The 17,511-nt window shown below is 46.5% G+C and overlaps 1 protein-coding gene across 1 annotated transcript in view; it reads right to left on the reverse strand.

The window, feature by feature from the left end:
- Positions 1-10,153: 10,153 nt before the first annotated feature.
- Positions 10,154-17,511, reverse strand: part of TTC17 (tetratricopeptide repeat domain 17) — a 59,483-nt gene continuing 52,125 nt past the window's right edge. Inside the window, exons 23-25 of the mRNA XM_074852498.1 lie at positions 15,824-15,943; positions 13,556-13,699; positions 10,154-11,242 (exon numbers count right to left, since the gene is read on the reverse strand). Coding sequence (XP_074708599.1) covers positions 11,111-11,242; positions 13,556-13,699; positions 15,824-15,943 — 396 coding nt within the window. The 3' untranslated portion in view covers positions 10,154-11,110. The remainder of the gene's footprint in view (positions 11,243-13,555; positions 13,700-15,823; positions 15,944-17,511) is intronic.

Here is a 17,511-nt window from a genome sequence, read left to right on the forward strand (position 1 = left end):
GCTGCGGGGATGGGCAGGAGACCTCTCCTGAGGGCACCCCCTTCCCTTGCACAGCCCGGAGCCGGAGGGGTGAAACCCCGCGGAAATCCGCCGCTGAGCATCACCTGCCCGGGAGCGGATCGCCGCTAACACCGCGCCCCCTCCCTGCTCCCCCCCCCGCACCCCGGCTCCCGCATCCCCCGCCTGAAGGAGCCCCGGTTTTCAGTGTTGGTGGTGGTGGGGGGAAGGTTCCCCCTCACCCCCGCCCCGGGGCCCTGCGGTGCCCGCGGGGGACCCCCGGCCGCCCCCGCTGCCGCTGCCTGGGCGGGGCGGCGGGAGGTTCCCCCGCAGCCGGAGCTGGCACCGGAGCCGGGGGTTTCCAGCCCGGCTACCGGGGCACCGCTCGCCCCCCGCCAGGCGCTCCTGCTCCGGCCCGGGACCCCGCTGAGCTGCCGGAGGGGAGCGGGGTGTGTGTGTGTGTGTGTGTGGGGGGGGGGGGGGGGGGGATTTGCACCCCGAGAGGCTCCCCACGGGGACCCCGCGTCTGACGGAGCAGCCGGTGCTCGTGTTGCGGGGTGGGGCTCAGAAACACCCCGCCAAAGCCCGGCTTTCCCACAGCGGTGCCACGGGGGGCGGGGGTTCCATCGCTAAAAGAACCGGCGACGCACCAGACCCCCCCCCCGCCCCGTCCCGACCCCGCCGTGGGCAGAGGTGGGGCATCCCCCGGGCGGGGAGCGGCCCTGGGGGGCAGCCCCCTTCTGGGCCGAGGGGGCGGCCGGCGGGGCGCCCCGGTGACCAGCACCGGCCCGGGATGGGGGCGCTGAGCACGGCAGAGGGGGGCACCGACGGGAGTCACAGCCCCCCCCCCACCTTCTCCTCCTCCTACGGCCCGAGGCGATGGACCCCCGGGGGGAAGTGGGGAGGGGATGGCGGCCGGGCCCGGCAGCGGGGCTCGACGGGGAGCCCGTGCGGTGCCGTACCGGACCCGGCTGCGGGCGCTGCCCCGCCCGGCCCCGCTCCCCGCCGCCGCCAAGCTGGGCTCCGGCTGCCACCTGCAGGCCGCGGCGGGCGAAGGCGCCTCCCGCCGCCCCGACCCTGCCCCGGGCTCCCCCCGCCGGGCCCGGGGCCGCCGAGCTCTGCCGGGGAGAGGGGCTGGGTCCTGCCCCCCCGCGGGCTGGGGGCAAACCGGGGCATCCGTGATACGACACCCCCCCCCCCCCCCCCCAACCCCGTCATGAAAGGCTCCTGCCCCGGCGTGAGTTTACCCCGAATCTGGGGTTACTGGGGAGGCATCGTGGCTGTTGCCAGCGTTGCCCCGGTGGCCAAGCCCGGCCAAGAAAGACAGAGCGTGGCCAAGGGTCAGCAGGGCGGGGCCCAACGCGGGGACCCCCTGGATGGGCGGGGAGGGGGGGGCGTGTGTGGGTACCCCCAGGCTCCAGCGCTGCGGGTGTGTGGGCACAAAACTGCACAAGCCGGGGAGTGCGAGGGCCAAAGCCGGCACGCAAAGCCAGGCCGGGCAAAAACTGGGACCTGGGAAACAGAAGCCAGTGGAAACCAAGACTGTGGTGGCAGAGGAGGGGGACAGGGAGCGCGGCCGCAGCTCAGGAAAGCTGATGCTCGCAGAGTGGCACAGAGCTGTGAGGCCCTTCCCTTCCCCAGGGAAGATACTGGGACAGTCTGTGGGATAGGATGGGTGTACTGGGATGGGACAATTCTTACCTGCTTCTGCTAGGACGGACCCTCAATCCAAGTCCAAATATGTCCAGAAAGGAGGCAATAATAATTTTGTCCTCGACCACTTCTCTCATCTTTGCTTCAGCTGCTCATTCATTAACTTAGAGGCACAGGGAATAAGGCAATGACAGTGCTGGAGTGGTTCAGTATCAGTAATGGCTCTGTTCCCAGCATGGAGAAAGACAGAAACACGGTGAGGGAGGTGGGGGATCACCCCACAACCAGCTACTCACACCACTACCAGCTCCTCAGCCCCTTTGGCTACCAGGTGGGTGACAAGAGCACGGCTGGAGGGGGCTGCGAAAGGGAGCAGACAGCGAGGCTGGCGCTCAGCCCCCAGGTGCTCTTCCCTCTTCTTCCTCCCACTCCTCCCACCTTCTTCCAGCTGCTGGTGCTGCTCTTTCCTCCCACACAGCAGCTCTAAGAGGCTGGAGGAGACGGTAAGGAACAGGGGAAGCACTTAGAGGCTGACAGCTGCCACTGCCTGGTTTCTTTCCAGAGCCCCATCTTCCTTCAACCTTCACCGTCTCCTCCATTTGCTCAGAGCTGGCAGCAGCGCTCGCAGAGGTGGCCGGGCTGCGCGGCGTCGACGAAGCGGGGTGCACAGAAATGTGGGTGCCTGGGAGTTAAAGCTGGTCACCGCAGCCCTGAGAAGCAACGACTTGGCTGCGAGTAAGGGAGGATCCTTGGAGGATTAAAAAAAAAAAGAATAACAACACTCATTGCTAGTCCTCCCAAAACCAAATCGTGCTGGCCAGGATCCGTTTTGCTGGAGACCCCGGGAGTAGTGTGCGAGCGAGGGTCTGAGATGGTAATCGAGGGTTGCTGGTGGCACTTCGAAGTGACAGTCACAGGGATGACTTCATTTCTGTCTTACCCACTGTGCCCTTGTTGTTCATCCTACTAAATACCATCTTTTTAACTAATATTACGAATTCATCCACACTTCTCATTCTCCTCTCAAACTTCCTAGTGCCACGCTGACAATATGAGAAAGTCTTGCTCTTCTTTTTCACTACCTTGAAGGGTGGTATGCTGAACAGTCAAATCACGGTAACCTGGGACATGCTATCCAGACTGAAAGAACTACAACTGCCACTCAGTCACTCAAAACAAAAAAAAAAAAAAGGAAAAAAAAAGCTCAGGGCTAAGTCAATAAATAAAAAGATGGACAGAAAATAAAAGCCGTGTCCCTGGATTCATGTAGCTAATGGGCAGGCTCTCCTCCTCCTCCTAGCACAGAGGAAGGTTGAAGCTGCTGCCAGCACAGAAGGGGTTTGTCCTGGCTTCTCTTCTGAAGAGTTTCTAAGGAAACTCCCACCCAGTTGTTTTTTTTTTCTTTTGTTTTTTTTCTCTTGCAGGTCCTCCAGCTGAAGACAAAAAGCCTTGCCTACACTGAGATATGCCCAATTGTTCCTCTGGTCAAAATGTCTTCGAAAGATTTTAGGGGAAAGTGTTTCATAAGAAACACTCTGTGTTTCTAAAAGCACAAAACCCCCTGTTTATGAAAGGGGACGCAGGGCTCTGTCAGGATGGTGCCGCGCTGATCCGATCTGCTCTGGAGGAACTGCTACAATCCTTCCTGCCTCAGCTGGAGAGGACTGCAGCAGGTTCTAACCACCCCATCGTTCAAGAGCTTTTAGTGATGCTCTTGCCAAGGGTGGCTATTGTACCTGGGTGCAAGGGGGGGTGTCGCTATAGAAACTTAAAGGAAGGCCCATGTAAACCTACAGTGATGAGGATAAGAACTCTGGCAGAGCTCTTGCAACCTCATGTGCTGACCAAGCTGCTCCAAATAATTAAAATTGCCCTGTGATGACAGTCAGGAATTAATTAATTAGGGTTTGGAAGATCATTCAATTCACACCTTTCAGTTCACTGAACAAGACTGTAAGGCATGACTGTAATCAACAGATAACGCACAGATTACAAAGGTTTTAGTCCCAATTTTTGTTATGGCAGTCTAACAGTTAATAGAACTGGCTCAGTGAATGAGTCGGTGATTTATTTATACCTCATGGTCACAATGAACCACAGGGTTGTATCTCATCGCGGTACACCAACGCGTTCGTACGCTGGTACACAAAGATTCTGGTGTGGTAGGGCAGATGGAGCCATCTCGTACAAAGTCTTTCAAAAAGCATTTGTTTGTGACCCCGCTGAGTCAAACGCGTGGTCAGGTGTCCCAATTCTCCACCCTGAGAAGCTGGGGCACATGTCGTGTACTTGCTGTTATGTGACTGTGTGCTTCCATCCATGCTTAGGGACACACACACATGCCACGGTGCCATCCGCTTGCGTAGAAAACTGTTCCTCAGGTGACCCCCCAGGCAGGCACATCCCTGTGCCACACGGCAAGACACGGACCTCGCTGCATCACCTCCCCGAGAAAGAGGCGAGAGCGAGTGGGCCAGAAGATGCATCTGGTGTGGGGGCTGGAGACTGGCCACCCCGGTGTTAACACTTCAGCTACCTGAATCTCACCCTGACTTTTCCAGCAGAATTTGCAAACCAGGTGGAGAAGGAGGAAAAAAAGCAGATTGCAGATGCTGTACGATCTCATGATAAAAAAATTTCGCTTCTGAGTAAGTGTTCTGCCTTCCCAAAGAAGTCAGCAGGCTAAAAGGCAAACCAAGTATAGCTCAGTTTTGTCAAAAAGGCACAACTGAGGTAAGTATGTAATGGAAAAGGTGGGCGAGAACAACTGTTCGTTGCCTCTTCTAATACAAGAAGCATCACATGGAGCTAGCCAGTTCACAACAAACCGGTAACTTCTTCACTGGAAACTAAAGTGAACTCTGGAACTCCCAGCCATAGGTGATGATGGATGCTAAAATGCCTACAATTTAGAAAATGGACCGACAAAGTCATGGGAGGAAACTCCGCGGTGTTACATGGCCACGTTCAGAGGGAGGGACGCCAGCGCACCAGGGCTTGGTGCGGTCGGGCAGAGCAGATTTGTCCCAGGCTCAGGGACCTCCCTCGGCTCTGGGAGCTGGGAGGGTGCTCTGGGAGCTGGGAGGGTGCTCTGGGAGCTATCGTCCCATCCTCTGGGGGATGTTTCCATGCTTGTGCTCGTCCCTGGCACCTGTGCCTACGCTGGCTGGGGAGGCTGAGCAGCCCTCGGTCCTCCAAAGAGTATGAGGACATAGGGCACATCTGAACACGCGGGGCACTCTGTGCCAATGGCATGTGCCCCACCGCCTGCAATGGTTTTGCAGCATCGACTCACGGCTTCTCAGATGTCCTCCTCCTTCTCTGACTTCTTCAGACAACCAGAAGAAACCACCCACTCAGGCCACCTCTTTGTCCAGTTTACCTCGTCTGGTCCTGTGGTCAGGAACAGTCTCTGATGTTTCAGCCTACAAAAGCCCGTTTCAGGCTACAAAAGCCAGACCCTCTGCTTCCTTGCTCTTACCTGGAGCTCCCTCTCCCTCCTCTGAGAGTCTCACCACTAAAGACTGGCTGCTCTTCCCTGTTCCTGGAGAGCATGGTTTCCTACCTCAGCTCCTAGCACAGCAGTGGGATAAAACTGGCTTCATATGAGCTTCCTCCATCCATCTGTTTTGTTGGGATTGCATCTGCCCACCAGTTAGTGTCTCTTAATGACTTTTAAATATGACTTCTTTGCTCCTCAGCACATGGATCACAAGGCGGGGTACAGCAAAAGGCATACTGGTAACTCATGCTACCCTGCTGTAATCTGTAACATCTGCAGCTCTGGGAAATTATTTTTTTTAAAAAAACAACAGTAGAATTAGGCAATTATAGAGAGAAGACAAGGCTGGATTTAGATCAAAAAGCACAACAGTCAAAAATTCAGCCTGAAAGTTTTCCATTAAATTGTACTAGAATGATGACCACTTAATTTGGCAGAGTGCTGTCTTCTCAGAGAAACGTGGATTGCTTGGATTTTAAAACCAGCAGTGGTGTTACGGTGGAAGGACTGCAGCCAGGTCTGGCTGAACAGCTGTCTGATCCCTGGCCACGGAATGAGCTCCACAAAGGCTGCAACCACTGAAAAGTCTACTGTGGGCCGACGTCTGGGGCTGTACACCCTCCAGAGCAGAGACGGGCTCTTCTGTGAACCACCCGATGTGCCATGGGCACAAATAAATATAAATAGCGAAACTCTGTTAGACCAGTAATAACCCGATTCAGAAGGACTGAACATGGAAGGAGCAGCCTGAAAGTAGATGAAAGAAAAAACCTCAACAAATCAAAACACCTGCCTTAAGACAATCCCCCTAGATTATAAATACCACAAAGCTAACTCAGGCTCACCTGTTCCTTCTGTGGCACTGTCACTGCACCTCCTCTGGGATACTGAACTCGGTTACTATTATTTTGCTCTCGGTCCCAGAAGCAGATCATTAGGTTTAAAAGGTTAAAAAAAATCGACTACTTGCAGAAGTTTGAGAGGCTGCTTTTTTAAGCAGCTTTATCAAAACACTGTTCTTAATCGGTCCCGAGCTTTTCAATACTGAAAAAATTAGAAAAGCTGAAAGTACGAGAACTGTCTCAATTCAGACTTCCACTTTCTTAACACTTCCATATATATTGTATGGAATACAGGTTGTACCCCTCTTGTGCGGATTCCCTACAAATAATAATAAATTGCCTTTAAGCTCACTGCCTGTCCTTTGCTGGTAGTCATTTGCAGGACAACCTTCTGTTGGCTCTCACAGATGACCAGCCATCAGACTTCAGCAAGAAGACCACAAATTGGTAGGAAAACTTCATAAGCCTCAGTGTTCATAGATCTTTTTGCTTTGTTTGAATCAACACCAGCATGCTTGAGTACATTCAGCAAATTAAGAGGGAAAAAAAAAAAAAAATCAACAGAAGCAACGCCACAAGTGACAAACCTTACTCTTTGGGGACATTTCTTTCGAGAGAGTCTCATTGACCCAAACATGGCCAGCTGGTCCTCTCAGAAATCAAGGCAACCTTGCAGCACTCTGGAAGGACACCTCGAAGTGATGCTTGAGACGGGAGGACCGCCCTGAACCTGCCACACAACATCCAGTAGTGCCGAAGAGAAGGAGCTTGCATTTTTCCGAACGCCAAGGGAAGTGCTTCTAAAGCATTTTCACTCTTTCAGTGCCGATACAGGGACTATTAAACCCTTCTTATTCCCTGCTTCATAGGTCTCCACACCGTTGTTTTTAACTTGTGGTGCTACTACGTGTATTCTCTGGCACTACAACTGTTTCTCGTACAAAGATGTAAACAGCAATGATTCCAGCTCCAAAAAACCCCATATGTTCTAAAAAGACATCAGACAACATGCGGGAGGAAGGGAGGCAGAGCGAGGAGGGGAAATGCCTTGCCTAAAGTCCCACAGGAGAGCAGCAGCAGGGGTAGGAACGTTACTCTTCCTGAAGCAGGTCTAAACCCAGGAGGTCCCACGCTGCTGCCAGACAAGTTCATGGCAGCTACCGACAGTCACAGGAAGCAAAAGCATCACTGAGAGCTCATACAGCATCTTTGGCTGCATCATACAATTGCTAGGGAGATGTTACGTATTTTGTTTGTTTGTTTTTAATCTTTTTCCTTCAAGAGGGAAGAGAGCGGGTTAGGAAGTGGGGAAAGTTGTAAGCTCCGTCAGAAAACTTTTCTGATTAGTATTTTCAGTCTGTTTCAAAAAATGCCCATCGTAAGTGATGCAACGTGTCCACAGGTGATGGAAATTAAGATCCCAGGCTCTACTGCACTGTAAAATCTGTTGTTTGAATGGGATGCTGTGGTCACGTTGGGTGCCAACATGGTATTTTGGGGTTTTCTTTTTTGTATGGCATCAGTGCAGCCCTGACCAGTAAAACACTGCTGGTGAATGAAACCCCCCCACTCCATTGATAGGAGTATCTGATGCTCCTCCTGTAGCTTTTGACCTCAAAAGCCCCTGGATGTCAGGAGCATGATGCTATCTGCAAACAAACGGCAACCTTTTTTCTCCACCTATACTTCATTTCAGGGTATGCTCTGAAAACAACTGAGAAAAAAAAACTTCTCTGGAGAAGACAGGATTTTGCCATTTACTTATGGTTATGTCACCCTTAAATTAGACTACTTTGGCGATATGTTTAGCAGAGCCAGTCAATATGAAATGAGTTATTAAGCCTCATTATAAGAAATCATATCGAAGTTCAGCTGGTCAAAGGTACCTCAACAGTCAATGGAAAGGAACAGGCAGTTCGAACAGGCAATTTGTCACGTTCTACAACAGGAAGGGTGGATCATCCTCTCAAGATAATAATCTTTCCCATTTACTGAAGACAGAGCCTAGACAACTACCTTAGCTTACTTTAAAATAGCTGAAATGGAAGAAGATGAATGTCATCCTTAAATAGTGAGCTCCTCCTGCAGTGACTTGCACCTTTGCTCCATAAAATTCACTGGCTTCCCTTTTAACATGCTGCCCAACTTGTCTTCTGTTCATAAGTTCAGGATTATTAGTTTTTCTTTGACTAACATTTGAACATGGCCAAACCACTCAAAACCACCATTCTTTGCATTTATACAGGAGGGTTGAAGACCCAGAGATTAGTCTTCCATTCGCCTTCTCCAGGGTGGGAGCCAGCATTCCCCCGTTGATTCATCAGCGGGTGAAAATGTTAAAGACACACCCTCTACTGCTGCTGTTGGGTCAAGTTTATGTTCTTGAGTAGATCTTTTTGCCTCCCTGCTTCAGCTTTATGTACTGCTTATGCAGTACACTTAGAGAAATTACCTAAAATTTCTGAAAAGACAGTTGTAAGGGAAGCATGGGCTGTTTTAAAATGAGTTGTATGGCAGATACAGCGTACAGTAGCCGAGCAGCAAATGAACACTGTACATACAAATTTTATGAGTAGGGCAGTACACATTCCCTCACAGCACTTAACCAAGATTCAGAAAAAAATTGCATGAAATCAGACTACTGCAGTTCTCAAGAGCCATTTAGAAGGTGCCAATTCACGGGAAATGTGAACAGAGCAAGAAAAGCAAAAGCCTGCGAGCTCCTTGGTGGTCGTACCAATTGATAGTATGGTCACACACACAAAACTTAAGTGTTCCTGCCTTTTGTATGATGTCGGTACACAGTACACCTTGGTGCATTTCTTAATATAAAGTAAGTATTGCAGTAAGCAAGATGTAAACTGACGTGTATTAACGGCTAATTTTAAGTGTCCATCAGTGCTGTCCGTGAGCATAATCCCTGGTGATCCAGAAAAGGTCTATTTTAACCTCGTCTTTTGTCAAAACCAAGGATGACCACCTGTGCTCCACATATTGCTGCTTTGGATTCTTATGGACCAGCCTTACTCTTCACTTAAATCTCTCATCATCAGTGAGACAGATGCAGCAGAAGAGTTCAGCACGTAGCAGTCACTTGGTTTGACCATATGAGGCCTTAGGAAACCAAGTGGTAAGGTGGACGCCCTGTACCAAGAGAAGCTTTTTGCATGTTACATTTTAAAACTACAAAACACGAAACGGGAGATTTACCAAACACGTTTAAGTGACTCCAAAGTATTTATCAACCACTACGAAAATAAAGCAGATCATGAACGAAACCAAATAAAGCACATTGCTTTAGTTCAAGGAAAAGCCTTTGATCTCACTTTTTTCTAGCTCGACTGGAACTTCTTTCCGTTTACTCGTACCTGCCTGGCTGGTTTCCCTCCCACACCTCTATGTGAGAAATCTCTGTAGTTCATTATCCCGGTCCATGATCCTAGTGGCGGTGTATCACCTTCCTCTTGGAGCTTATACACACAGCTACACCCATCTCCAGCCAACAACATCCAGCCTTCAAGGAGCCTTGGGAAGGGAAGGCTTTGACATGCTGTTGGCTCTGTTGACAAAAATTTAACACATTCACCCATTTTTAATAAAAATCTACCCAACAGCGGCACTTGCTCATACCTCTGTCAGGCTTTCTAGAGGAACAAAAGTCACTTGCAGAAAAACAGAGGTAAAATTTGCATTAGAACCGCTCATCTTCAATTATATATAAAAATATTCAGGGATCCTTTTATGAAGTAAAAAGTTACATTGTTAAAAAAGCTATGTTGACGTCATAGTTTCCACCGCTGCCATACCCGCTCTTAATCTGCATCACTGAAAGAGGAAAAAGACTGAAAAAAAAAAAAAAAGAGTAACTTCATAAACATTGTTAGTTCTTTAAAAAGAATCACTAAGCAGTATGTTTAACAGTAAAAGCTGCAGGGTAGGTTACGTGACAGGCAGATGATTTAGTTAACCTTCCCTTATTCCCTTCTGCCACAGAAAAGGAGCCAGGCACAGAGGTGCAGGAAATTTTCCACGGATAAGGCAGAAAATCACTGTCTAATCAGGAGCGTTAAAGGCTTTCCTGCCCGAGGAAAGGCTGTAGCTCCCCACACCTCGACTCTTGCAAACGGCGCACGACACAAAGATGAGAGGAGAAGCTGCGTTTTGTTCATAACCAATTGATTTTATTTCAAATATGTGCCCTTGTTGATTCGACAATGGTGTCTGGAGAAGCATGTCCTCCACCAACCAAAGAGAGAACTGATTTGGAAATCTTCCACCTGACTTATTTTCTTAGGATACCTCGACACCGCCTCCCTCCTCCTCCTAGGCAGCTGAAAGTATGGCTCAGAGCGAGCATAAACTTGCACCTTATTCTGAAATGGCTAAAAATACAGTGAGCGAAGAATTAGTAAATCAACCATTCAGGGTGGCAGAGGGCTACGAATATACAGACAAATATAAAACATCTTACTGGGATTTTTAGCAAATTTTTTTTTCTGCAAGTAAGATTAAAAACCACTTTGACTTTAGTGTCCTGCTGTTCCCTCCTCCTCATTTCCTCCTCCTCCCTCAACAGAAATAAACAATTCCAAAAATGCTTGATGTTCCTAATGTTTTTTATAAACGTTTAAACTCCTGCCCCTCTCCTTCCAAAACAGCAGCTAATGCGGTACAGAGTGACCAAGACTGGCCAAAGCATGAGTGTCACATGGATGAATTGCTGATGCTCTCCTCTCACTAGCTGGTACAGGTGTGTGCTTTGCGCTTCCATTGGCTTGGATTGTAAGACATGAAGCAAGTTATTTTGGATGCTGATGCCAATCTGAGCATTAAGGAAAAACTAACAGTGCCTGGGTTCTGGTACAGGTGGTCATAGACTCATGGAAGTTTCTTGGTTTAATATTTACACGGATGTTTTAAAATTATGGTCTGTGAAATATATTTTCCAAAGATGCTCCTATATTTGAGGAAAAAAAAAAAAAAAAAACCCTTGAATCCAAATCCCATCTCTTTTTAAAAGTCTTGTTAAAAACTTTGATTCATCAATTCATCTTAGCACACTTAAAAGCAGAATAGAGAATAACGACATTTTAAAAAAAGAGAAAGATGCTGATCTCTAAGGAGACCGTCGCTCTTTTTTCATAAGTAAATGACACTGAATGGTGCGGATTCGATTCTTTGCTGGGGCAAACTCTGGCTGAAGTTTTAGTGTTGACTCATACCATTTCATTGCTTTTTCAAACTCTTCCTGTAAAGAAAGAAAGAAGATTGCAGAGATTGAGATTCTAAAAACCAGCGACTGCATTTTCTATGCCTTTCCTGTCCTAAGTAGTTGAGTAGTATGGAATGCACAAAAGTAACTGGAACAGATTTCCTTCCCCCTCCCCCAGATAACTCTGGTATTTTCTTGGGCTAATGACCCAATTTTGCATACTCCATGTAGTGGAGTCAAATCCCTGCTAAGCATTACTGACCAATGCTTAGCACAGTTCTCACCTCTTCCTTTTAATTGTAGCTCTTAGCATTCTTGCTTAAAAGTAACTTTTAAAAACAGATTTCGGTCAGAATTTAAGTAGGTCAAAGCTTTAAAATCTTGGACAATGCAGAAACTACTTTGCTGAAAAGCCAACATTTTTAGAAACAGCTTGAAATTATTTTTAAAAGATTAATCAAAGTAAAAACAAACAAACAAAACTTTAAGAGCAGACAGTAGCCAGACCATTTCAATGGATAAGCTGGACTCCAGAATGGTAGTAAGAAGCATTTGTGCTGAAAAAATACCTATTTTGATAGAGCTGAAATCTAATTTCCTATGCCACTCTGCTTTTTTGTTAACTAGGAAAGTGCACCAACATCCACGGTGTATTAGAAGAAAAACAAGAGGGGAAAAGACCAAAAACATTCTGGGTTTTTCAGTCACTTTCAACACTGTTTTTGTTCTCTTACGGTCCTTTTCTCAGTAACTTTATTTGTCCAGTAGAGATAATATTCATTTCTAGCCACATTATAAGCACTAACTAGATCAATGCAAGTTGTAAAGTCTTGATTTTAAAAAAAAGTGAATTTCAATACAGTTTCAACAGGAATTACACAGAAAATCCTGTATGGATTTGTGGGAGCACTGACAAACAGCAATGAGAACAAGAATCAGATTTTTCCATTTTTAGATGCAATAATTTACATTTTCTGCGATTTGACATTATTTTGATCTTCCTTTAGATTCCCACATCAGAAGTTTCTATAGCATCCATCCAAAGTTCTCAGTCCTTAACACGGCCAACTGCTCTCTCCTTTGTAAGGCAACTTACTAAAAAATTTTGCAACTAAAGGAACCGTGGCCTCTGTAACGCTACACTGTTAGTTAGCACGACATCTTCTACAACCTGTTGGTCAGAGTCAGCTCTCAAATACAGCAGGTTAAATATGATGTAAATAAACTAACTTGTCTTTATGTCAGTATAATTGGATCCAGAAGATAAATTCTGTCCTGTTGCTACAGTCATTTCATATAATTAATATGGGGCTTCACCGAGATCTCTCTCAGATCCCGGGAGAATGAAGTTATCCTTACGCACTGTGCTAACTTCAAAAAGACATTGGCAACTCAGGCATCAAACTTCTACTCCATTTCTTTCAAAGAGCTGTCAGAAGTAATACTTTAACAGAACAAAGCCATGCCTTTCTTCAGCTTGTTTCCATTGTGTGTTTGACAGTACTGTGCATTTTAACCCTTCTCAACCCTGATAGCCATAATACACCATTACCTGGTCAACTTGCCCTGTTATCTCCGTGATCCCCTCAACCACAGGAGCAAAACATTAAGGACAAATCTATGACAAGTGCTGAAAACTGGCAGGGATACATAAGAATGTGTGTAACTGAAAACATTCTTGACACAGACATACATATATATGTCAGCTATGCCTCAGCTTAACGGTGCCTCTTTTACCCTTCAGATATACTCGTCCTGTTAAAGATAAGGATGAAACACACAAGAACCAATCCAGCATTTAAAAGGAACAAACATTTTGTGTTCAGAGTAAGCACTGAAAGCCGAATTGCAGATCAGAATATATAGATAGTATGAAGAAATTTGAGTTCAATTTGTGAATTATTTTGGGTGTCGATAATCCAGATATTGAAATGAAACTTCCCTTGTGTTTGTTCATTGCAACTGTGAACTGGGTTTTACTCACTATGCTAAGCTCCACTCTTCAGGACAGAGACCCAATTTATCATTCATTTTCCAGTATTATAAAAATATCCTGTGTTTAGATGGGCAGCCAACCAAATTATCAATTGTTTGCTACTGTCTTTACAAACCTTTGCAGACAACATTCTTTGAAGCCAGTTTATAAAAATGTTGGCCTTCAAGTACTAAATAAGAGTAAAATGAGTAATAAGTTTTGGCATTCACAAAACATTCTTTCTTGTTGATCCTACCTCCGTTTCTTGAATGCTGCTCCTCCAAAATTATTTGTGAGAATAAGATAAGTGTATACATAAATACACACACAGAGAGTACCAAAGACAAGCCATAAGCGGGTGACAGCACACTCACCATTGCTACGTAGACGTTTGCCAGTGTGAAATGATTAACCACAAAGTGTGGTGCTATTTCCACTGCCATGGTAGCCACAATGATGGCATCATTCCAAAGTTTTGCATTGTGGAAGATGTTTGCCAGGCTTATTAGTGGTACATCCTGGAAGAGAAGAGCAAGAGATAAACAGTGAGGTTCTTTCCATTGAAACGGTCTCAGAATCAGCAAGACAAACAGAAGACTCCACCAGCTGGCCACTCTCACTTGGTTACTGCCCACTCTACTATCTAGTGACTTTGAAAGTGGTGAGTCGGACCTACTAGAAAAGGGCATTTGGACTTGAGTTATAAATTAAAAAAACCTCACATACACACATCTGCTCACAATAGTGACAAACACTACTGTGGCACAGGCAAACAACTAAAAAATTAACTCACGTGTCCTAGTATATGCCTTTATTTTTTAGATGCTCTTACACTAGCTTTCTCCCCAAAGATGAGAGGCATTCTCAGAGACAAGAAAAGCTGTTTGTTTGACCACCCTCCTTCAACTCTTGCATAAAAGGGGAAGGAATATGAATAAAAGGGACAGCAGGGAAGTGATAAGGGTCTAACCATTAGTGCAACTGATGCACTGATTCTTATCCTGCCTCTGCCACAGAATTCCTATATGATGCTGGATAACAGCTATAAATAAAATTTTCTCAGCTAGTCACTGATGGTATGTTTTTTATTTCCTGGACTTCTAGACTGTGACCTTGTCTGACTGACAAAGCTGTAACAGACTCTCGGGGAGCTGGGCTTCACACCTTCAGAGGACAAAATACTGCTTAGTAGCAAGTCTTAGGTGTCTTCAACAGGACAATAAAAAATTTTGGATGTATTTGATCCCTGCCTCCTTGACCTCTACAAGGCAAGGAGCACCCTTGGTGGACAAGTCATTCATATTTGCAAAGCAGAGAGTATGGAAGTCAGGACCACAAAATAAGCCCACAGGAAAATGAATTGCCTTTTATTTACATGAGGAAAGGCAAGATAAAGTAGCGAGAGTGCATAAAACCAAAGAGGAGGATAAAACAAAATATTAAATAGCTGTTCCTTCAGTGCTAACTCTCCCTGAGTTCCACTTGTATCTTTACAAACAAGACCCACAGTTTTCTCTGGAGGCAGCTTCAGTACGGAGGATAAAAACAAGGCACAGACTCAGACAGTCAGCCAGTCCCAAGCAACATCATATCACCTTTCTAGAAAACAGCACTGCTACACCATCGTCTTGCCAGACTGTAGTTTCCAATCCATACTCTGACCCTTACAAGTCACACAGTTAAGGGAGGAACCATTCCCAGTTACACAGAAAGAAAGGAAAATAAGCAAGAGCTTGTTGCGTTATATCTTGGTTCCAACCTTGTTTTAAAAGGACGAGTGCAGAGAGACAGAGTTATGGGGGACAGATACACAGGCCGTGCATTTCTACTGTTAATGGCTAAATCCTCCTACTAATATCCCGAGAGTGTAAATTACTTTGTCTCTCAGTTTTTGGAGAAGGATTTAAGACCAAGATTCCAAAAGGCGTACACATTTTGCAGTGCTGCACAATTTGTTGCTCAGGTCCCAAAGCGAAATCTGCGATGCTGAGTGAGGAGCCTACATGGCGTTTATCAGTTTGCAGGGGGGATCTTGATGTGTAAGAATAGACATTATAATGCTCAGCACGCCACGTGGCAAGATGAAGGGCAGAAAGCACTTTAGTCAACTGAGACACTAAACAGAAGGTTGTGTCCAAACTTACTGACTTTTTTTGGAGTAAAGCACAGAACTGCAGCACCAAGCCAGGCACTAGTGCCCAGCTGAGAGTCACAGCCCAAACACTTTAAGAGTTATGCATTTAAGTTCTTTGCTTAGATATCATCTCCTCCCTTCTTTAAAAGCACTCCCCACATCTTAGGTTGGAAGACTTGTCCAGACAAAGGCTGATGAAGATTCGAAGCCCTACAAAACAGGGGGAAGTTCAAGCCTGCATTGCCCAGAGAGGCGTCAAACCCCCTGCACTGTAGGCAAGGCCACTGAACCTCTTCCGCAGTTGTCTTTTTTTTTTATTATTATTTTTTAAAAAGAGACAGTCCACACTAAACAGGTGGTGAAAGTCTTGAGGTTTCACCACAGTTAGCTAATATCTAATACATTATAGACACTTGATACAGTGTTGGCCTTAACAATAGTCTGTGAAAGCTCCAGCATGACAAGCAAAACGTTATTTCACCCGAGTAAGAGGCACACGTGTACACACCTTCATGTGATGGGGCGCGTAGTGCAACGCTTGCCGCAAGCAATCAATTGCCTTCTTTCCTTGGCCTTTCACCCTCCAGTAAAGAGCTGCCATGCTAGAGAGGACCCAGGAAGTCTGATTCTGGCAAAAGAAGAACACAAAAACCAGTCATGTAAACACCTGGAGTGAACAATATTCTTGTCTTTTGCTCTTTCCAATTTATTTGATATATTGAGTTAGAGGGTGTTACACTTAAAAACAGCATTAAACTATTTCAAAGCAGCGGAAAGTCTCTTATCAAACAACACATATGCAATAGCCAGGTAAATGAGATTGCCAAACGAAACACAAATTCCAAATGCAACATAATTTTCTTAAGAAAGGAACAGCAGCTAAATAGCTTTAAACAGCAGCAACAGTTTCAGCAGCCACAACAGCTTCTAACCAGCTGTCTGATGCCGAACGTTACCCAACACAAAGCAAAAAAACTCAGCTAAGTTAGCTGATTGGACCTGCAGGCTCTCTGTAGTCACAGGAAAGAGAAAGGATGCTCTGGGATGCAGCTCAGGGCAGAAGCCTGACAAGCCTAGCTGACTGAGGTTGGTGCCTCTAGCTGGCTGACTCCCATGTCACGTGTTAGAAAGGAAAATACTATGTGCTTGAATTCTGTGGACTCAGATACAGTAAATGAATGTTTATGCTCACATATGCAATTAGATAAGTAGCCATCTTGATTTGTTTGATTAGCTCTTGTGAATACTGAATGAGACTGGTAGACAGAAGAACTGCATTTTATTTCCAACACAGCTAGCTTTACTGAGAATTCTGTTTCTGGTCTCAGCGCTACATTCTCAACTTATTTGGATAAAGCTTGCTGTCTGCAGAGGGAACTGTAGCATGTAAGAGAGAGTCAGTATCCATCTAAAGTGAAAAGAAACTAAGTCTGGTAAGATGAGCATAAGAGTAACATCTTTACTTTCTGGGAATGATAAAGCTATATTGGCTTCAGCTTCAAAGCACAGTAAGTTCCTCAGATGGCTTTCGGCAGAATAGGCTAGGGGCACCAAACTCTTTTGGCTGAGGCCTCTTTTCTATAGTAGTTTGGGATATCCTCCCCACTAGCTGTAAGCATATAACACCAATCCCTGCATCCTTATCTACCTTGTAGATCCTGGGAAAATTATGCCTCTAATCATCTCCTCCTAAAGACCTCAGCTGAGGTCCTTGGCAGCCTTGATCTAGCTAGGATGTTTGGCTTTCTGCGGGGAGAACAGGGAGTGCAGCCTTGGACGTGGTGCCACAGCCTGCCTGAAGGCATCTGACACTTCAGCCCAACACTGCATGAGGTAGAAGGAAGTAGGCAGAGAAGGGGGAAAAAAGTGGGGAGAGACAATCCCCATCCCTGGAGGGGTTGAAGAGTCGGGTTGACCCAGCGCTGAGGGATCTGGTGGAGTTGAGAACAGTCAGTGTGAGGTTAATGGTTGGACTGGAGGAGCTTCAAGGGCTTTTCCAACCGAGATGATTCTGTGACAAGAGCTCCTGCCTGTCAGCTGTCTGACCACTGCACACCAGAAACACAACTGGAGAGTTGAGCCATGGCTTAACTTAACTTCCCATAAGCTCCAGGTCAGTGTAGCACAAAAAGAAAGAGGAGGGCTGAGAGCTGTTGAAATAGTTTAACATATATCAACACCCCACAATGCTGCTCA

This window comes from Strix uralensis, chromosome 29, assembly GCF_047716275.1.
Source record: "Strix uralensis isolate ZFMK-TIS-50842 chromosome 29, bStrUra1, whole genome shotgun sequence".
In the NCBI taxonomy this organism is placed as follows: domain Eukaryota; kingdom Metazoa; phylum Chordata; class Aves; order Strigiformes; family Strigidae; genus Strix; species Strix uralensis.